The sequence below is a fragment of the Cetorhinus maximus genome, chromosome 2 (assembly GCF_964194155.1).
Source record: "Cetorhinus maximus chromosome 2, sCetMax3.hap1.1, whole genome shotgun sequence".
Lineage (NCBI taxonomy): Eukaryota > Metazoa > Chordata > Chondrichthyes > Lamniformes > Cetorhinidae > Cetorhinus > Cetorhinus maximus.
In genome coordinates this window covers 228,136,021-228,155,701 of record NC_135880.1, presented here as the reverse complement: position 1 = coordinate 228,155,701, position 19,681 = coordinate 228,136,021, and the positions used below count along the sequence as shown (strand labels likewise).

The window sequence follows — 19,681 nt, the reverse complement described above, 5'->3', positions numbered from 1 at the left end:
AATCACCCACGCCTATTATTTACCGCAATAGTTCACCTCCCCCATGTTCGGAACAAGATATAGTTTAAGTAAGTTGTACTTATGGGTGTTAGGAATAAGGTACATCTTTAAGTTGAAGTTTTAAGTTTAAGTTTAAGTAAGTTATATATTTTATTTGTGGGTTAAAAGGATGAAACCTGAGTTTTAGTTTCACTTTAAACCGATATCTGCAGCTCTGGGTGGGGGGGGTTTGTGTGTATACCCACATTCTAACGCGGTTTTATGACTAAGTAGAAAATCTGGGCTGTTGCCTAGCAATAGGAGGTCCAAAGACACAGGGTGAAACAGAACAGCAGTTTTTTTAGTTCAGTTGGAAACAGGAGCTAGAAGAAGCTGGGCAGGAGGGAGCTGCAAGAAGCAGATTTCCCCAAAGGACAGAAGAAGGGAGGTCCTGAGAAAACCTTCTGGTCAAAGGAAAAGAACAGGAATCTGGAAAAGGTCCGGTTAAGTGAAGTTAAGAGTGAGGAGCAGAGGAAGGCTCCAAGTTTAAAGAGAGAAAGCTGCTGGACACAGACTTAAAAGCAAAATAGGCTTGCGAGAAGCCAGATGATCCAAGGAGACAGCCAAAGGTTGGTGACTCCTTAGTATGGGCACGTGAAACAATGGTGTTCTGTTGGCACAGCTGAGTATCTGAGGGATTTGAATACTTACAAAAGCTATCTTATACTGTAATGTTCACAGTAATTTGTTTTATCCTTACAAATCTGTATATATCTGTAAAGGTATAGTTGTGGGTGAAGGTGTATTGTAATATAGTTCAGCTTGTCTTGTTTAATAAATGTTTTATTCTTTTGTTGAAAGTTCTCAGCTGATTCCTGTGACTCCGTTCAGAAGTCACTTTCCATGTTTCTGAACAAAAAATAAAAAAGTTAGAATTTTTCAAGCCTGATTCCATCCTGGGACCTGACTTATCCAGTGATAACATCAGCTGGAATCATAACACCTGTCATCTAAACAGTGGGGATGTGGGTCCCGGTGAGTTTTGCAAGACATCTGATTGTTGGGAGATCTGCTCCAGTCGCTCAGTGAATCTCGTGTTGTAGCTGCTTGTCCAAAGCCATCCATCAGAGTCACTCACCTCTCCGACTCCCGGTCCTCCTCCATCACCTGATCAAGGGTGGATGGAAACTCAAAGGTTGACTTTGGTGTAGAAGTGCTGGTATCCCCAATTAACAAATTGTCTCCAACCATCTTCATCGTAGCAGGTGTTGCAGCCACAGGATCTGAGGAGGATCAAGAGAATCAGAGGCAGAAGGGGTGAGAAAATAAAATAGAAATTACACCACAGAAACAGGCCATTCAGCCCAACAAGTCCATGCTGGTATTTATCTTAGAAGGATGACCCTAATGCTTTATTGTTCTAGTAACCAGCATGGGGTGAGAAAGGGGTGGGGGATTGAGAAGGGGGTGGGGGGGGTGAGGGGGGCGGCACGAGGGAGGGCGAGGCGGCGCGGGGGAGAGAGAGTGAGTGAATGAATGAGAGAGACGTGGAGAGAGAAAGGATAATAGGGAGAAGGAGAGAGAAACTGAGATAGTTAAAGAGAGAGAGAAATGAAAAGCAGGGTGTGTGAACAAGTCTTGTGACTCTGCGGATGTGCTGGGTGCTCAATAGCCAGGAACGACACCGTGTTTTGTACTGATACCTGTATCGCTCTCCGAGAGCCCATCGTGGACAGAGATGGTCAAAGATGACCCTGGTGATCCAGTTACTACAGGTTGATAGTTTGCGTCACTTCCCTCACTGAAGAATGGAATGGGTTTGGCTCTCTCGTTGTGTTCTGAGTGAGAAACTGACCGGCTGTATGGTCCCATCTGCTTTTGGTACAGTAACCTGGCCTTTTCAACTAGATAAAAACATCACAGGTCAGTCTTGAGTTGCTCTGTCCCTGCAGTTAATCAATAATATCTCTCCTTGAGTCAGAGTCAAACTTACTGGCACTGCGATCCTGTTTGCTTGTACGGCGAATAGGGTCCAGGATACTCTGGAATCGTTTCTTTTTCTCATCATCTTTCACAGGTTCCTTTTCTTTCTTTATACTTGGCTGTTTGTGGATAAACAATAAAAAGGAGGTTACTAACCGCATCAAACTCTCCACCAGGGTCAACAAAACGTCACCATCCCGTAGACAAATGCTTTCCAAACTTTTCCTGCTCGAAAATTGCCATGACCACAGAGTTTGAGCCAAGGGGTGGAGGAAGAAAGAGCTGAGAGAGGGGGTTGTTTAAATTGCAGGGTTTATGAATAAAAAGCACCAACCTTTTCACTGGCTTTTTTGGAGCAGGAATCAGGCCTCAAACAATGGTCAGTTAGATCACAGCAGCCATAAAATAAGCATGAGAATCATGGCAGCCACTGTTGCCTCGGAGCTCGTGACCCCAAAATTTTGTCGTGAACCCACTAGGTGAGTTCCCCTAGCCTCAAAACGCAAAGTGCAAATTCACAGAAACTAACCTTCTTCTTTGGGAAGAATGCAACTCGTATTTTGCGATCCCTATCCAGGTTTCTTGGATCCTTTGCTTTCACACCAAGCTGTTTCATGTAGATGAGGATCACATCAGAGACAGAATTACTACATAGAAAGATAACAGAAGTGAGAGTCTGCAGGAATTGTCACTAAACACCTTGAGGACACAGATCACGGTTCCACAATCAAGGAGAGGGTTTAGCTGCTGGAACTGGCAGCTCAGCAAAGGCCTTTTGGCTCCATTTTGAACAAAATTGTTATTCCGAGTTGAGCAAAAGTCTTGGATAATATTCAAGAGTTTTATTTGAATACTATCAATTTCAGTGATTCTAACACTGTGTGAATAGTGGGGCAAATACTGAAATTGTGGGATATATAAATCAAACAGACCTCAGTCTGGCTGCTAGACAGCAGAGGACGATATTAATGAGCAGGAATCTGCCAAACTCACCTTCTCTCTTCCTCAGAAGGAGACAAGTTTGCCCTGAAAAGCAGAGAAATAAAATCACTGAATAATCCAATATCAAGAAGAAACCTGCAGGTGCAAACAGTCCTGAATCATGTAGCATGGCTCAGAGTGGGAGCAAATGTGTGGCTAGGGAAATAGTGTAGGACGGAGGCATTGGAACCAGTTCTGGAACAGGAGAGGCATGGACAAGGTGGACAGGTTTTACTGTGCACTGGGGTCAATGTCCTCTGGTGCGTGGGTGAGGGTTTAAACTAATTAGGCAGGGAGAGGAGCACCGAGATGAAACAAGAGAATGGGGCACAGAGGACTGGGAGAGACAAACAACTATCAGTCCAGGGATAGGGGGGACCAGGTAAGATAGAAATTCTAAAGTGACTAAGACGGTTTGGATTGCAGCTATGGTATTATTCCGCTAGTCCCATTGACCTGCACCTAGTCCATAACCCTCCAGACCTCTCCCATCCATGTATCTATCCAATTTACTCTTAAAACTTAAGAGTGAGCCCGCATTTACCACGTCAGATGGTAGCTCGTTCCACACTCTCACTACTCTCTGAGTGAAGAAGTTCCCCCTAATGTTCCCCCTAAACCTTTCCCCTTTCACCCTAAAGCCATGTCCTCTCGTGTTAATTTCTCCTAATCTAAGTGGAAAGAGCCTACTCTCATTTATTCTGTCTATACCCCTCATAATTTTGTAAACTTCTATCATATCTCCCCTCATTCTTCTACGCTCCAAGGAATAAAGTCCTAACCTGTTTAATCTTTCCCTGTAACTCAACTCCTTAAGACCCGGCAACATCCTAGTAAATCTTCTCTGCACTCTCTCAATCTTACTGATATCCTTCCTGTAGTTAGGCGACCAGAACTGCACACAATACTCCAAAGTTGGCCTCACCAATGTCTTATACAACCTCACCATAACATCCCAACTCCTATACTCAATATTTTGATTTATGAAGGCCAGTATGCCAAAAGCTTTCTTTGCAACCTTGTCTACCTGTGACGCCACTTTCAGGGAAATATGTATCTGAACTCCCAGATCCCTTTGTTCCTCCGCACTCCTCAGTGCCCTACCATTTACTGTGTATGTCCTACCTTGGTTTGACCTTCCAAAATGTAACACCTCACACTTTTCTGCATTAAATTCCATCTGACATTTTCTGGCCCATTTTTCCAGTTGGTCCAGATCTCTCTGCAAGCTTTGAAAGCCTTCCTCGCTGCCCACAACGCCTCCAATCTTAGTGTCATCGGCAAACTTGCTGATCCAATTCACCACATTATCATCCAAATCATTGATATAGACAACAAACAACAATGGTCCCAGTACAGATCCCTGAGGCACATCACTAGTCACAGACCTCCAGTCTGAGAAGCAATCATCCACTACCACTCTCTGTCTTCTCCCACACAACCAATTTTGAATCCAGTTTACAACCTCTCCATGGATACCAAGTGTCTGAACCTTCTGAACTAACCTCCCATGTGGGACCTTGTCAAAGGCCTTACTAAAGTCCATGTAGACAACATCCACAGCCTTTCCTTCATCTACTTTCTTGGTAACCTCCTCGAAAAACTCTACAAGGTTCGTTAAACACGACCTACCACGCACAAAGCCATGCTGACTATCCTTAATCAGCCCTTGGCTGTCCAAATAATTGTATATCCGATCTCTCAGAACACCTTCCAATAATTTACCTACTACTGACGTCAGGCTCACTGGCCTATAATTACCTGGTTTACTTTTGGAGCCTTTTTTAAACAATGGAACAACATGAGCTACCCTCCAATCCTCCGGCACCTCACCCGTGGCTAAGGACATTTTAAATATTTCTGCCAGGGCCCCTGCAATTTCTACACTAGTCTCCCTCAAGGTCCGAGGGAATATCATGTCAGGCCCGGGGGATTTATCTACCTTTATTCGCTGTAAGGCAGCAAGCACCTCCTCTTCTTTAATCTCTATATGTTCCATGAAACTACTGCTTGTTTCCCTTCCTTCCTTATACACTATGCCAGTTTCCTGAGTAAATACTGATGCAAAAAAACTGTTTAAGATCTCCCCCATCTCGTGAGGCTCCACACATAGATGACCACTCTGATCTTCAAGGGGACCAATTGTGTCCCTTACTATCCTTTTACTCTTAATATACTTGTAGAAACCCTTCGGGTTTACCTTCACATTATCTGCCAAAGCAACCTCATGTCTTCTTTTTGCCTTCCTGATTTCATTTTTTAGTATTTTCTTACATTTTCTATACTCTACAAGTACCTCATTTGCTTCTTGTTGCCTATACCTGCTATACACCTCTCTCTTCTTCTTAACCAGATTGCCAATATCCCTTGAAAACCAAGGTTCCCTATGCCTGTTAACTTTGCCTTTAATCCTGACAGGAACATGCAAACTCTGCACTCTCAAAATTTCGCCTTTGAATGCTTTCGAATGCCTTGCTCGTCCTGCTTTCTACCCTTAACATCGCCATTAGCACATTCCTTAGCTAATATCACCACCGTCAACACCCCTTTGTCCTTTTGACTACGACATCTTTGGCAATCTCTTCTTTGCCTCCACCTATCACTGGCCCTCTATCCAGCTCTACCTGTCCCACCCCCCTCAGCCAGCTTACATTTCACCACATTTCTATATTTCTTTAGTTCTGTTGAAGAGTCATCCAGACTTGAAATGTTAACTGTGTTCCTCTCCGCAGATGCTGTCAGACCTGCTGAGTTTTTCCAGCTATTTTTGTTTTTGTTTCAGATTTCCAGCATCTGCAGTATTTTGCTTTTAACTTCAGGCATGTTGGATATAGTGGCATAAACTGAGAAAGGCAGTAATGGGAACTTAATATTCCTGGCCACAACAATGTATTGAAGAAATGTGGAATGAGAAAAAGGGCTAGCAGTGTTGATCAAAGATACTGACAGAGCCCTGGAAAGCAGCGAGTTTGATTTGGAATGGACTGTCTGGAAGGATGTTAGAAGCAGCTTCAATAGTAACTTTGAAAAGGCAATTGGATAAATACTTGAAAAGCAAATGTTTACAGAACTATGGGGAAAGAGCAGGGAAGTGGGACTAATTGGATGGCTCTTTTAAAGTGATAGCATTGGCATGATGGCCCAAGGGCACCTTATGTGCTACATGAATGATTCTAGCCTCCTACTTGATTACGTAATCTTCTAGGACAGGCAACAAACAGATATAAAATTATTGGCCAAGTCAGCAGAAAACCGTAGGAACTTTCTCTCCAATCTTGATGGGAAGGTAGGAACCCAGAACCTTGAATGCTTGTTTGCAATGACATCAGTAACTTGCCCACAACTTAAGAAACCACTGCAGAAAATCAAAAGCCAGCAATTTGTTCCAAGTGTCAATAACCCTCTGAGTAAAGAGGAATCTCTTGCTCTCCAGCCCAGTCCTGTGCATGTGTAGATTATACACAGCCTTCCCCCGACCGATCCAGCTCAAATATTCTGCCCACAGAGACATAACATAGTACCTTCATTGTTTTAAACATTTTAGTTAAATCTCCAGAGATTGTACTTTCTGAGCCATGAATGGTGGCCAGTTTAGAAAGCATTTGGTCCAATGCAAAAGTCATTCATACCTGTGGATGGGCAAAAGCTTCACTTGTGTAATTAATTAACCAGATTCAATAAATAAGGTTAAAAGAAAGTATTAGGCTAAAAGAAAAAGCTTAAGCAAATGCAAGGAAAAATGGAAATCTGGCAGGTTGAGATAGTGAGGAATAAGAGGTGAGAAACGGTAGCATGGACAAAAACTTGCAAGACATATCAAAATGAAGCAAAAATGTCAATAAATATATTAAGTGAAAGTGTGGTCTGGTGGCAAATGATCCATTAAAAACAGATGCAGGTGAGGCTAGAATGGATATTAAGGAAATTGCAAACTAATTAAACGTGGACTTTGTATCTATTTTCAAGTTAGAGGAAGAGGACAAAATCCCAGTTGGGACACAGGAACCAGAGGGAAGAACTTAATGAATATGATACAGTTTAAAAAATGGTAATGGAGAAAATAATAAGTCTTGAGGTGGACAATTCACCAGGATTTGATGACTTCCCCAGACTAAACCCCAAAATATTAGAATGGGTGAGAAATTTATAAATGCTTTAGTATAATTTTCCAAAGCTCTCTAGGTTGGGAAAATGCTCCTTTAGAGTAGCATTCTTAAGGTGGGAAGGGGAGAGAAACCAACATATCAGGTGTTGGGAAGTTACTGGAACCTATCAGAGATGGCGACTGAGAATTTGAACAAGGAAGAGCTGATCAGAGAGAGTGAACAAGACCATGTGGGGGTCAATCATGTCTGTAAAGCTAGTTGAATTTTGCGAGAACGTCACTAGCATAATAGGTAAGGAGATATCCATGGCAACAACCCACACTCACCACCTGTTCACTGGCTGAAAACCTGGTACTAAAGTCCAGCAACAATCAACCTTGGATTGAAGTTTGAAATGTTACTCACAGGACCTCGTCGATCTTCAGTAAGAGTTGTTCCGCACACGCCCGCTCCTTCTGCTCCGCTGCCACGCGGTCTCGCATTCGATCCCGATCCAACCTTGTCAGTTCATTCTCTGCGATTGTCATTCCCATGTTCCGTTTTTGTCTGTTGGAAAAGCCAAATACCAATTAATGGAAATTACATTTAATCCTCTTGGAAGCAGCTTTAAAATAACCAGCCTCACATGGGTGTGAAGAGTGAATGAGCTTAGGTTGTGGGTCTGGGGAGTGGGCAGTCAGTGTTCTTTCCCCTTGCAAAGCTCAATCTCATTTCACCAAATCAACCTGTTGCCCATGACTCACTCAAACAGCTGCCAATGTTGAGGTTAGTTGCTTACCTGAAATCTTCCAGATGAGCCTGAACATCAGGCAGGACAGTGTTCTGTATTCCCTGCATGAAGTTACGTTGCGTTTCCTCAGTCAGATCTGCTCGCTTCCGCTCTGAAAGGTTGGACCAAACAGAAAGGGGCATTATTTTGATTTATTTCACTGCTCATTCAATAAATTCACCAAGTCATTAAGACTGCAAGCTACATGTCATTGTAACATAGTACATTGCCAACACAGAGAGCACATGTACCACCACACAACAGCCTGTAAAACATGAGCAGGTATTTTATTCAATAGTTCAGAGAGTAAATGCACCTATTAAACTGGTATGCACGCCAGGAGAGCAGCTATAATGCTACTGAGCAACACACACCAGATAAAACCCAGCTGGGATCCTGGTCTGTACAGAATTGACTGATCTCAGTGCCACAATCTGCTCACTCTGCAGTGAGGCCTGCTGGTAATATTATCCAAGTGGGGACCAGGGACTGGGGACTGTGGTTCCCATGAATCTTCCCTTCTTGGGAAAAAAGCTGACTGTCATTGTATAGATTCATAAACAGGATGTGGGCGTCACTGGCTGGGCCAGCATTTATTGCCCATCCCTAATTGCCCTTGAGAAGGTGGTGGTGAGCTGCCTTCTTGAACTGCTGGAGCCCATGTGGTGTAGGTACACCCACAGTGCTGTTAGGGAGGGAGTTCTAGGATTATGACCCAGCAACACTGAAGGCGGTGGCGTAGTGGTATTGTCGGTCAACTAGTAATCCAGAGATCCAGGATAATATGTGGGGTCAAATCCCACCACGGTAGGTGATGAAATTTGAATTTAATAAAAACATGGAATTAAAAGTCTAATGATGGCCATGAAACCATTGTCGACTGTTGTGAAAACCTATCTGTTTCACTAATGTCTTTTAGGGAAGCAAATCTGCCATCCTTACCTGGTCTGGCCCACATGTAACTCCAGACCCACAACAATGTGGTTGACTCTTAGATGCCCTCTGAAATGGCCTAGCAAGCCAGTCATTCCGCTAAAAAGTCTCAAAGGAATGAAACAAGACGGACCACCGGCATCGACCTAGGCACTGGAAACGACAACGGCAAACTCAGCCCTGTCAACCCTGCAAAGTCGTCCTCACTAACATCTGGGGGCTAGTGCTAAAATTGGGAGAGCTGTCTCACAGACTAGTCAAGCAATAGCCTGACATAGACATCCTCACAGAATCATACCTTACAGATAATGTCCCAGACACCACCATCACCATCCCTGGGTATGTCCTGTCCCATCAGCAGGACAGACCCAGCAGAGGTGGCGGCACAGTGGTATACAGTTGGGAGGGAGTTGCCCTGGGAGTCCTCAACATTGACTCTGGACCCCATTAAGTCTCATGGCATCAGGTCAAACATGGGCAAGGAAACCTCCTGCTGATTACCAAGTACCGCCCTCCCTCGGCTGATGAATCAGTGCTCCTCCATGTTGAACACCACTTGGAGGAAGCACTAAGGGTGGCAACGGCGTAGAATGTACTCTGGGTGGGAGACTTCAATGTCCATCACCAAGAGTGGCTCGGTAGCACCACAACTGACCGAGCTGGCCAAGTCCTAAATAACATAGCTGCTAGACTGGGTCTGCGGCAGGTGGTGAGGAAACCAACAAGAAGGAAAGGCATACTTGACCTCATCCTCACCAACTTGCCTGCTGCATCTGTCCATGACAGTATCGGTAGGAGTGACCACCACACAGTCCTTGTGGAGACGAAGACCCATCTTCACACTGAGGATATCCTCCATCGTGTTGTGTGGCACTACCACCGTGCTAAATGGGATCGATTGCCAACAGATCTAGCAACTCAAGTCTGGGCATCCGTGAGGCGCTGTGGGCCATCAGCAGCAGCAGAATTGTACTCAAACACAACCTATAACCTCATGGCCCAGCATATCCCCCACTCTACCATTACCACCAAGCCAGGGAATCAACCCTGGTTCACTGAAGAGTGCAGGAGGGCATGCCAGGAGCAGAACCAGGCATACCTAAAAATGAGGTGTCAATCTGGTGAAGCTACAATACAGGACTGTTTGTGTGCCAAACAGCATAAGCAGCAAGTAACAGACAGGGCTAAGCGACCCCACAACCAACGGATCAGATCTAAGCTCTGCAGTCCTGCCATGACCAGTCATGAATGGTAGTGGACAATTAAGCAACTCACTGGAGGAGGAGGCTCCACAAATATTCCCATCCTCAATGATGGAGGAATCCTGCACATCAGTGCAAAAGATAAGGCTGAAGCATTTGCTACAAACTTCAGCCAGAAGTGCCGAGTGGATGATCCATCTCGGCCTCCGGAGGTCCCCAGCATCACTGATGCCAGTCTTCAGCCAATTCGATTCACTCCACGTGATATCAAGAAACGGATGAAGGCACTGGATACTACAAAGGCTATGGATCCTGACAATATTCCAGCGACTGAAGACTTGTTCTGCAGAACTTGACGCACCCCTAGCCAAGCTGTTCACACACGTCCTGTACACAAAAAGCAGGACAAATCCAACCCGGCCAATTACCGCCCCATCAGTCTACTCTTCATCATTAGTAAAGTGATGGAAGGGCTCATCAACAGTGCTATCAAGCGGCACTTACTTAGCAATAACCTGCTCACAGATGCCCAGTTGGGGTTCCACCAGAGCCACTCAGCTCCTGACCTCATTACAGCCTTGGTTCAAACACAAAAGAGCTGAACTCCCGAGGTGAGGTGAGAGTGACTGCCCATGACATCAAGGCAGCATTTGATCGAGTGTGGCATCAAGGAGCCCGAGCAAAACTGGAGTCAATGGGAATCAGGGGGGAAACTCTCCGCTGGTTGGAGTCATACCTAGCACAAAGGAAGATGGTTGTGGTTGTTGGAGGTCAATCATCCCAGTCCCAGGACATCATTGCAGGGGTTCCTCAGGGTAGTGTCCTAGAACCAATCATCTTCAGCTGCTTCATCAATGACCTTCCTTACATCATAAGGTCAGAATTGGAGATGTTCGCTGATGATTGCACAATGTTCAGCACCATTCACAGCTCCTCAGATACTGAAGTAGTCCATGTCCAAATGCAGCAAAAGCTGGACAATATCAAGGCTTGGGCTGACAAGTCACAAGTAACATTCACACTGCACAAGTGCCAGGCAATGACCAGCTCCAACAACAGAGAATCTATCCATCACCCCTTGACATTCAATGGTATTACCATCACTGAATCCCCCACTATCAACATCCTGAGGGTTACCATTGACCAGAACTAGACTAGCCATAGAAATACTGTGGCTACAAGAGCAGGTCAGAGGCTAGGGATCCTGTGGTCAGTAACTCACCTCCTGACTCCCCAAAGCCTGGTCACAATCTACAAGGCACAAGTCAGGAGTATGATGGAATTCTCTTCACTTGCCTGGATCAGTGCAGCTCCCACAACACTTAAGAAGCTTGACACCATCCAGAACAAAGCAGCCTGATTGGCACCCCATTCACAAACATTCACTCCCTCCACCACCGACGCACAGTAGCAGCAGTGCGTACCATCTACAAGATGCACTGCAGGAACTCACCAAGGCTCCTTAGACAGCATCTTCCAAACCCATGACCACTACCATCTAGAAGGACAAAGACTGCAGATAGATGGGAACACCACCACCTGCAAGTTCCCCTCCAAGTCACTCACCATCCAGACTTGGAAATACATCACCGTTCCTTCACTGTCGCTGGGTCAAAATCCTGGAACTCCCTCCCTAACAGCACCTTGGGTGTACCTACACCACAGACACTGCAGTGGTTCAAGAAGGCAGCTCACCACCAACTTCTCAAGGCCCATTAGGAATGGGCAATAAATTCTGGCCCAGCCAGTGAATCAAAAAAAGATGGTGAGCATTGCAGGCACCAGGTACCAGAGTGAGCAAAAATTTCCTAGTGAGATTTTCGTTCAGGAGTGGGGGAAAACAAGATTGCTAATGTATGTGCCATTAAATTTCAATGTTACTCCTTTCACAATCTAGCTTTTCCCCAGAGTAGTGAGTGCAGATGAACCACAAAAGGAGCGTTGTGGTGGAAACCTACAACTTACCCAGTTCTGTGCTGATCCATTCTGGAACCTGAACTTTGAGATTCTAGGAAAGAGAAGGAGATATATTGAGAAAGCAGGAGGTGCAGGTTGAGGCAAGAGGCAAAAAGCAAACAACATATAAGCTTTTGGTCAATAACTGTCCCAAACACATACTCCTTTGTTTGCACATGTTGAGAAACAGCTCAGTGCTTAGGGTTAGGTGCAGGTCTATTCATTGTCACAGGGGCCCCCCACATGTGTGAATATCAGACTTTGGTTCACACTTTGATAAATATTTGAATAATGCAACAGGATTTCAAAAATGTGAAATTTACGATCTGGATTGTAACTCTACTACCCTCCACCCCCAAAACCCGGGTCCCTCAGGGCCACAATCCTCCAGCACCCATGACACCCTTCAGACATGATTGACCTCGCTACCTTTTGAAGCAGTCAGGCAAAGCAACTCACTCATGAAGAAAGCCCATCACCACAGTCTCAGGGCCACAAATGGTGATGGTCTTTAGGCCACAATGATGCTGGGTTCCTGCAGCCCCTTAGGGAAAAGGCAATCCAGAGTCAGTGTGGGTCCAGGAGCAACGGCTAAAGAAGAAAAGGGACTGAGGAGCCAAAGCTGAGGCTCTGAGTGACAAACACAACGCAGCAACCCTCAGTCACAACCTCACACCAGATTATTCCCATTTTCTCACCATCTTGGAATTCAGAACCTTCAACTAGAAACTGATGTTTCGAGTAAGAATGAGGCCTAGTGTCATGTCACTCCAGATGCTGCAGGGCCCTTGTAACCAAGAGTTCTTGCGATGATCCTGAGACACAAATGACACTGCAGTAATTATTGTGATGTGAGAGACTCACCGAACCCTTCTCCAAAAACAGATGGCAGAACTCCAGAAACACTCGCCGCTGGTCCTTAGGGTTTGTATGGTTGTAGAGATCGGTATAGAGATAACAGAGCTGGGGAGAGAAGAATACCATTCACCAAATGTCGCCAAAAAAGCCTCTACACTGCCCTGAAACCAGAGCTCCCCACCCTCAATCCCAATCTTAGCCTCCCATGGCACTTACCAGTGGGGCTGCATCAAACTGCGACACTACATGATGTAAGAATGCAACCAGATGTGCAGGCCGTGACTTCACTGAATCGATGGTTTGGAAACAGTCACACTGAATGTCAATCTGTAACAAGGGAACATGGTGATCAGTGCCTCAACAACTTCCCACTAACTACAATCAAACTGGCAACTCAAAAACCAGACACTCACCTGCTCAGCTTCAGTATCAAAATCATCATCTTCTGCCCCGATTATCTGTGCTCCAATCTGCGAGCTACTAAGTGCTGGGGACAGAGAATCCTTCAAGTGGAAGGAAGCATAAATCAGCCAAACAGCTCACTACAAAACTATTTTACATTGGCAATCTGAAACCAATGACAGTAACTGTGTTTCCCTCCTGCTCCCTCTCCTCCTACTCACCTCCCCTCGCACTCACCTTCCATTCACCACTCTCCCCCCACTTACACCCTCCCCTTGCATTCAGCTTCTCCTCCTGCTCGCCTCCCCACGCCTCCCGCTCACCTCACCCACCCTCCTCCTTCTCATCAGTCACGTTATTGTCCAGGTGCATTCGGTGATCAGGGTCTGGATTTTAGGCTGAGGGTAGGGGATTGCTACCAGTTGTTCAGTATTGTTCTCCCCACCATTGGCATGAGGGTGGTTCTACATGTGCTTGTCCACAATATCACTGCAGATAAACACACTCACCAACATTCTCCTTCACACCATGTAACACAACTGGATATGTATGTTTGGCAAGATTCTAGCCACAGCTGTACAGCAGACAGAAATTTTCTTCAAGGGTAAACTTCATTAGATTTTCAACTTAAGAAACCGGAGATAAATTCAAATAATTGTTGGGATCTTGTTGAGTACGTTCGATATTCCCGACTTCATTACAAGCTGTGACAGACATGACAGAAACATACTGATAAGTCAAAGTGATCCTAAACCGTACCCAGTCCTGGCTTTCATCAACATCCGTACTCTCATAGAAGCTGCCAGCGTCTTTAGGGGAGGTCTTGGGGCTGTTGCTCAGACTGTCTCGATGAAAGTGACCATCACTTGGGGGAGATGGGCTAGTTATCGTAGACTGAAAAATACAAATACAGAATCTGTAGAATATTCAGCATGTGTCAAACTGGACAGAATAGAAACAAGAAATAAAAAGGGGAACACAAAGCTCAATTCATCGGACACACCACACCCAAGCAACAAATGGACTTTAAACTCACATCAGCAACAGATTCACAGAGCCCCACCAGCATTTATTGCCCATTCCTAATTGCCTTTGAGAAGGTGGTGGTGAGCTGCCTTCTTGAGCCACTGTACTCCATGTGGTGCAGGTACACCCACAGTGCTGTTAGGGAGGGAGTTCCAGGATTTTGACCCAGTGACAGTGAAGGAACGGCGATATATTTCCAAGTCAGGGCAGAAAGAATGGGGAGCTTCTGTCATCTCAGCTTTGACTTCTTGTAACCACCAAGTTACAGTCCTTAGGGTTCAGTGTCCCATCCAGCTGGTGCTCTGTTTCTCTCACCCTGACTGCAGCCTTCTACTGTCTATCCATAATTGGACAGGGAAATCTGAACTACACCATGAGTTTCCGTGAGGAACCTCATATTCTGTTTTTTTTTACTCTCACTGTTTGAATTTTGAGAGCCTGGAAGTTTGGAAAGGGTCGATAATGGCACTGTTCTCATATTGCTGAATAAAGTGAGATCTATTCCAGTGGACCACACCCCTCTAAACGTGGCCCCTGAGCCTCCAAGGCTAAACAGTGATCTGACACTCAAGGACAGGAAGCTGCAATCACAGCATCTAACCACAGGGCTGCAACTCTGACAGACATTCATAAATAACATAACCACTGACCAGGAGGATTCTTCAGAAAATAAATGTCTTTCTCCAGGTTCAGGGACAAGGCTTGGAGCAAACGAGCTTTCAGTGACAATTTATTCCATCTAACTTTTACCTAGTTAAATATTTCTAAACATCTAGTCAATAAAATGGTTTGGTGTCTGCCTGATGGGTAACCTCTCCACATTACCAAACACCAGGGTTAGTGTGACTGAAAATTAGCACAAACTGCACATTTGAAAAACAACTGATCTTCCAGCAAAATACAAGCTTAGGTTTAAAATTTAGCATTTTGCCATTATAACAATTTTAAAACACCAATTGATTTAATAGTGAAAAGGAATGGCTGAAGGTTACAATTTTACTGGGCTCCAGCAAACCTCACCTCCGCACGGCTGAATGAAATCCGGCTTTTATCTGTTCCCATATTCTCGCTCTGGGATTGCAGCTCATGCTCCCACTCTCCTCCATCTGACATACAAAAGGGAAAGTTTCAGGGACAAGGCAAGAAACAAGCAGCTACACTTAAATGAAGAGTCATCAAGGCACAGAAGGAAGCATTTGGCCCATTGAGTCTATGCCAAACTATGCATCACCTGCCACTCTCTTACCCTAGAGTTAAGGGTAAGGTTAAACAGCAGTGAGTCAGCATGCTCAGCCCCAGTCCCAGTCCCAGTCCCACGCAGTAAATAATCTGTTCAACAGGATTCCAGAAGATGGCACCAAACTCAAATAATTCTACTCCCCTCAACCATCAGAATCAATACCAGATCAAGCAGGCCAATGCCGTCATCAACAATCTCCTTGCCAGAACATTCTACACCAGGCAGTCATTCTGAGCTTCTGGGTGATTTCCTCTTTCTGAATTACCTTCAGATCAAGACTATTTCGTTGCTAACAGAAATCAGTGACAGGTTGTTTCTGCTGCTCAGAAACAGGCTAAAAAGTTGGCACTCATTTACATTAATCACCAAGTAGAGAGACGGAAACACATCAGTTGGGGGGAGGGGGGGGTGTGGTCCCTGGAGGAGTGGTTCGATGTGGGATTGTCTTCCACAAACCATTCTGGGAAATCCTAGGGTGAGAGTCCATAAATTCTTTGGTAAGGGAATTCAAGCTGGGTGTGTTGAAATATTAAAGGGTGTGGGGACTCAGCAGCAGAGCCCAAACTGTGCAGGCTTGGTGGGCAGGAGCTGCTCCTCTACTTTCCGTGCTTCGATCGCTAACTGCACAGCCCCTCCCAAAAATACACTGTCACAGGAAAAACTATCGATGCAAGTCAAAGAGAGATAGACAGAGGTAGATACAGAAACACAGATGGACAGAGATAGATACAGCAACAGATAGACAGAGACATAAATAGAGCAAGAGAGAGAGATAGACAGAGAGATAGAAACAGAGATAGAGAGACAGATACAACTTCCAAGGTAGAGAGGTAGATACAGCAACAAATATAGAGGGATAGATACAGCAACAAAGATAGAGGGATAGATACAGCAACCGAGATAGAGGGATAGATACAGCAACAAAGATAGAGGGATAGATACAGCAACAAAGATAGAGGGATAGATACAGCAAACGAGAGAGATTTCGAGAAAGACCTAGCGGAAGAGAGAGATAGAGAGAGATCGATATAGCAACGCAGAGAGAGAGAGAGAGAGAGAGAGAGATACAGCAGCCGTGATAGAGAGAGAGATACAGCAGCCGAGAGATAGAGAGAGATACAGCAGCCGTGATAGAGAGAGATACAGCAGCCGAGATAGAGAGAGAGATACAGCAACCGAGATAGAGAGAGAGAGATACAGCAGCCGAGAGAGAGAGAGAGAGAGATACAGCAGCCGTGATAGAGAGAGATACAGCAGCCGTGATAGAGAGAGAGAGATACAGAAGCCGATGAGAGAGAGAGAGAGAGATACAGCAGCCGAGAGAGAGAGAGATACAGCAGCCGTGAAAGAGAGAGAGATACAGCAGCCGTGATAGAGAGAGAGAGATACAGCAGCCGTGATAGAGAGATACAGCAGCCGAGAGAGAGAGAGATACAGCAGCCGTGATAGAGAGAGAGAGATACAGCAGCCGTGATAGAGAGATACAGCAGCCGAGACAGAGAGAGATACAGCAGCCGAGATAGAGAGAGAGATACAGCAGCTGTGATAGAGAGAGATACAGCAGCCGTGATAGAGAGAGAGATACAGCAGCCGAGAGAGAGAGAGAGATACAGCAGCAGAGAGAGAGAGAGAGAGAGATACAGCAGCCGTGATAGAGAGAGAGAGAGATACAGCAGCCGAGAGAGAGAGAGATACAGCAGCCGAGAGAGAGAGAGAGAGATACAGCAGGCGAGAGAGAGAGAGAGATACAGCAGCTGAGATAGAGAGAGAGATACAGCAGCCGTGAGATAGAGAGAGAGATACAGCAGCCGAGATAGAGAGAGAGATACAGCAGCCGTGATAGAGAGAGAGATACAGCAACCGTGATAGAGAGAGATACAGCAGCCGAGAGAGAGAGAGAGATACAGCAGCCGTGATAGAGAGAGAGATACAGCAGACGATAGAGAGAGAGAGAGATACAGCAGCCGAGAGAGAGAGAGAGAAACAGCAGCCGTGATAGAGAGAGAGAAACAGCAGCCGTGATAGAGAGAGAGATACAGCAGCCGTGATAGAGAGAGAGATACAGCAGCCGTGATAGAGAGAGAGAGATACAGCAGCCGAGAGAGAGAGAGAGAGATACAGCAGCCGAGAGAGAGAGAGAGATACAGCAGCCGAGAGAGAGAGAGATACAGCAGCCGTGATAGAGAGAGAGATACAGCAGCCGTGATAGAGAGAGAGATACAGCAGCCGAGAGAGAGAGAGATACAGCAGCCGTGATAGAGACAGAGATACAGCAGCCGACAGAGAGAGAGAGATACAGCAGCCGAGAGAGAGAGAGAGATACAGCAGCCGAGAGAGAGAGAGAGATACAGCAGCCGAGAGAGTGAGAGAGATACAGCAGCCGAGAGAGAGAGAGATACAGCAGCCGAGAGAGAGAGAGAGAGATACAGCAGCCGAGAGAGAGAGAGAGATACAGCAGCCGTGATAGAGAGAGAGATACAGCAGCCGAGAGAGAGAGAAAGATACAGCAGCCGAGAGAGAGAGAGAGATACAGCAGCCGAGAGGGAGAGAGATACAGCAGCCGAGAGAGAGAGAGAGATACAGCAGCCGAGAGAGAGAGAGAGAGAGATACAGCGGCCGAGAGAGAGAGAGATACAGCAGCCGAGAGAGAGAGAGAGAGATACAGCAGCCGAGAGAGAGAGATACAGCAGCCGTGATAGAGAGAGAGATACAGCAGCCGTGATAGAGAGAGAGAGATACAGCAGCCGTGATAGAGAGATACAGCAGCCGTGATAGAGAGAGAGAGAGATACAGCAGCCGAGATAGAGAGAGATACAGCAGCCGTGATAGAGAGAGAGATACAGCAGCCGAGAGAGAGAGAGAGATACAGCAGCCGAGATAGAGAGAGGGATACAGCAACCGAGATAGAGAGAGAGATACAGCAGCCGAGAGAGAGAGAGAGATACAGCAGCCGTGATAGAGAGAGAGATACAGCAGCCAAGAGAGAGAGAGAGAGATACAGCAGCCGAGATAGAGAGAGAGATACAGCAGCCGAGAGAGAGAGAGAGATACAGCAGCCGAGAGAGAGAGAGAGATACAGCAGCCGAGAGAGAGAGATACAGCAGCCGAGAGAGAGAGAGAGATACAGCAGCCGAGAGAGAGAGAGAAACATAGGTAAAGCAACTGAGAGGCAGACATTGACACAGCAGCCCGGGGGGGGGGGGGGGGGGGGGGAGAGAGAGAGAGAGAGTGTGATGCAGCAACAGTGATAGAGAGAAAGATACAGCAGCTGAGAGAGATGCGGCACCAGAGAGAGGGGGAGAGAGAGAGAGATATGCAGCAACTGAGTTAGAGAGTGATAGATACAGCAATTGAGAGAAACAGAGTTGCAGCAACCACGAGAGAGATAGACACAGCAACAGGGCGAGAGAGAGAGAGAGAGAGAGAGAGAGAGAGATACAACAACCCACATAGAGAGATAGGTACAGTAGACAGAGATAGACAGATAGATACAGCGAGAGAGAGATAGGGAGATAGATGCAGCAGGGAGAGATAGACAGAAAGAGAGAGAGGTTTGTAAGAAGAGATCATAAATGGACAGCATCATTAACAGTATAGAAGAGAGATAGGGAGATTGATCATGAAATTAGTTAAAAGATTAAAAACTATAAGCTAACTTGACTAAGTACATAGCTATATAAGGATAGCAGTGGAGGTGGTGTGCCACACCTACAACAATGGAAATTGTGAAGAGCATCACCACCTCAGGCAGCTCTGCCTGCACGAAGTGTCAGCCTCTTGAGGAACTTCAACTCCGATTTGTTGAGCTAGAATCCGGGGTGCTGACCATCAAGGAAGGGGGAGAGATTCCTGATCATTAATCCAGGAGGCAGTTACACCCTTTAAGTTAAGAAGTTGCATAGGTCTGTTTAGTGGTCACAGAGAGGAGGGTGTGACTGTGAGTCAGGCAGGTAAGGGTGCCCCCAGGGTAGGATTGGAAGAGCAACCAGCTTTGCCTTTATTTATCAGCCATGGGGTTCTGGCTGCCTGAGTGGGTGAGGGAAAAGTCTGCAAGTTGTTGAGCAAACTGACAATGGCACCACATACGGGGCATCAGGTAACAATTGGGGACAGCACAGCCAAGGAGATAGAAACTGTTCTGTACAGTGATGAGCAGGAGTCTTGAAGGTTGTGCTGCCTGCCCAATGTCAGGGTCAAGTACATCTTCTCACAGCTGCAGGAGGAGGAGTGGGAAGGGGACAATTCA

At 45.9% G+C, this 19,681-nt stretch overlaps 1 protein-coding gene across 2 annotated transcripts in view; it reads right to left on the bottom strand.

Moving 5' to 3' along the window:
- LOC144671657 (rho guanine nucleotide exchange factor 12-like) overlaps window positions 1-19,681 on the bottom strand; it is a 113,517-nt gene that overhangs the window by 35,071 nt on the left and 58,765 nt on the right. Inside the window, exons 11-23 of one of the 2 annotated variants that reach the window (XM_078533665.1) lie at window positions 15,216-15,301; window positions 13,929-14,063; window positions 13,181-13,270; window positions 12,984-13,094; window positions 12,774-12,872; window positions 11,919-11,961; window positions 7,828-7,930; window positions 7,455-7,595; window positions 2,956-2,988; window positions 2,492-2,609; window positions 1,973-2,081; window positions 1,683-1,883; window positions 1,118-1,262 (exon numbers count right to left, since the gene is read on the bottom strand). In XM_078533665.1, the coding sequence (XP_078389791.1) occupies window positions 1,118-1,262; window positions 1,683-1,883; window positions 1,973-2,081; window positions 2,492-2,609; window positions 2,956-2,988; window positions 7,455-7,595; window positions 7,828-7,930; window positions 11,919-11,961; window positions 12,774-12,872; window positions 12,984-13,094; window positions 13,181-13,270; window positions 13,929-14,063; window positions 15,216-15,301 (1,414 nt within the window). Of the gene's footprint in view, window positions 1-1,117; window positions 1,263-1,682; window positions 1,884-1,972; window positions 2,082-2,491; window positions 2,610-2,955; window positions 2,989-7,454; window positions 7,596-7,827; window positions 7,931-11,918; window positions 11,962-12,773; window positions 12,873-12,983; window positions 13,095-13,180; window positions 13,271-13,928; window positions 14,064-15,215; window positions 15,305-19,681 lie in introns of both variants that reach the window. The other variant, XM_078533674.1, reaches the window with a different exon arrangement.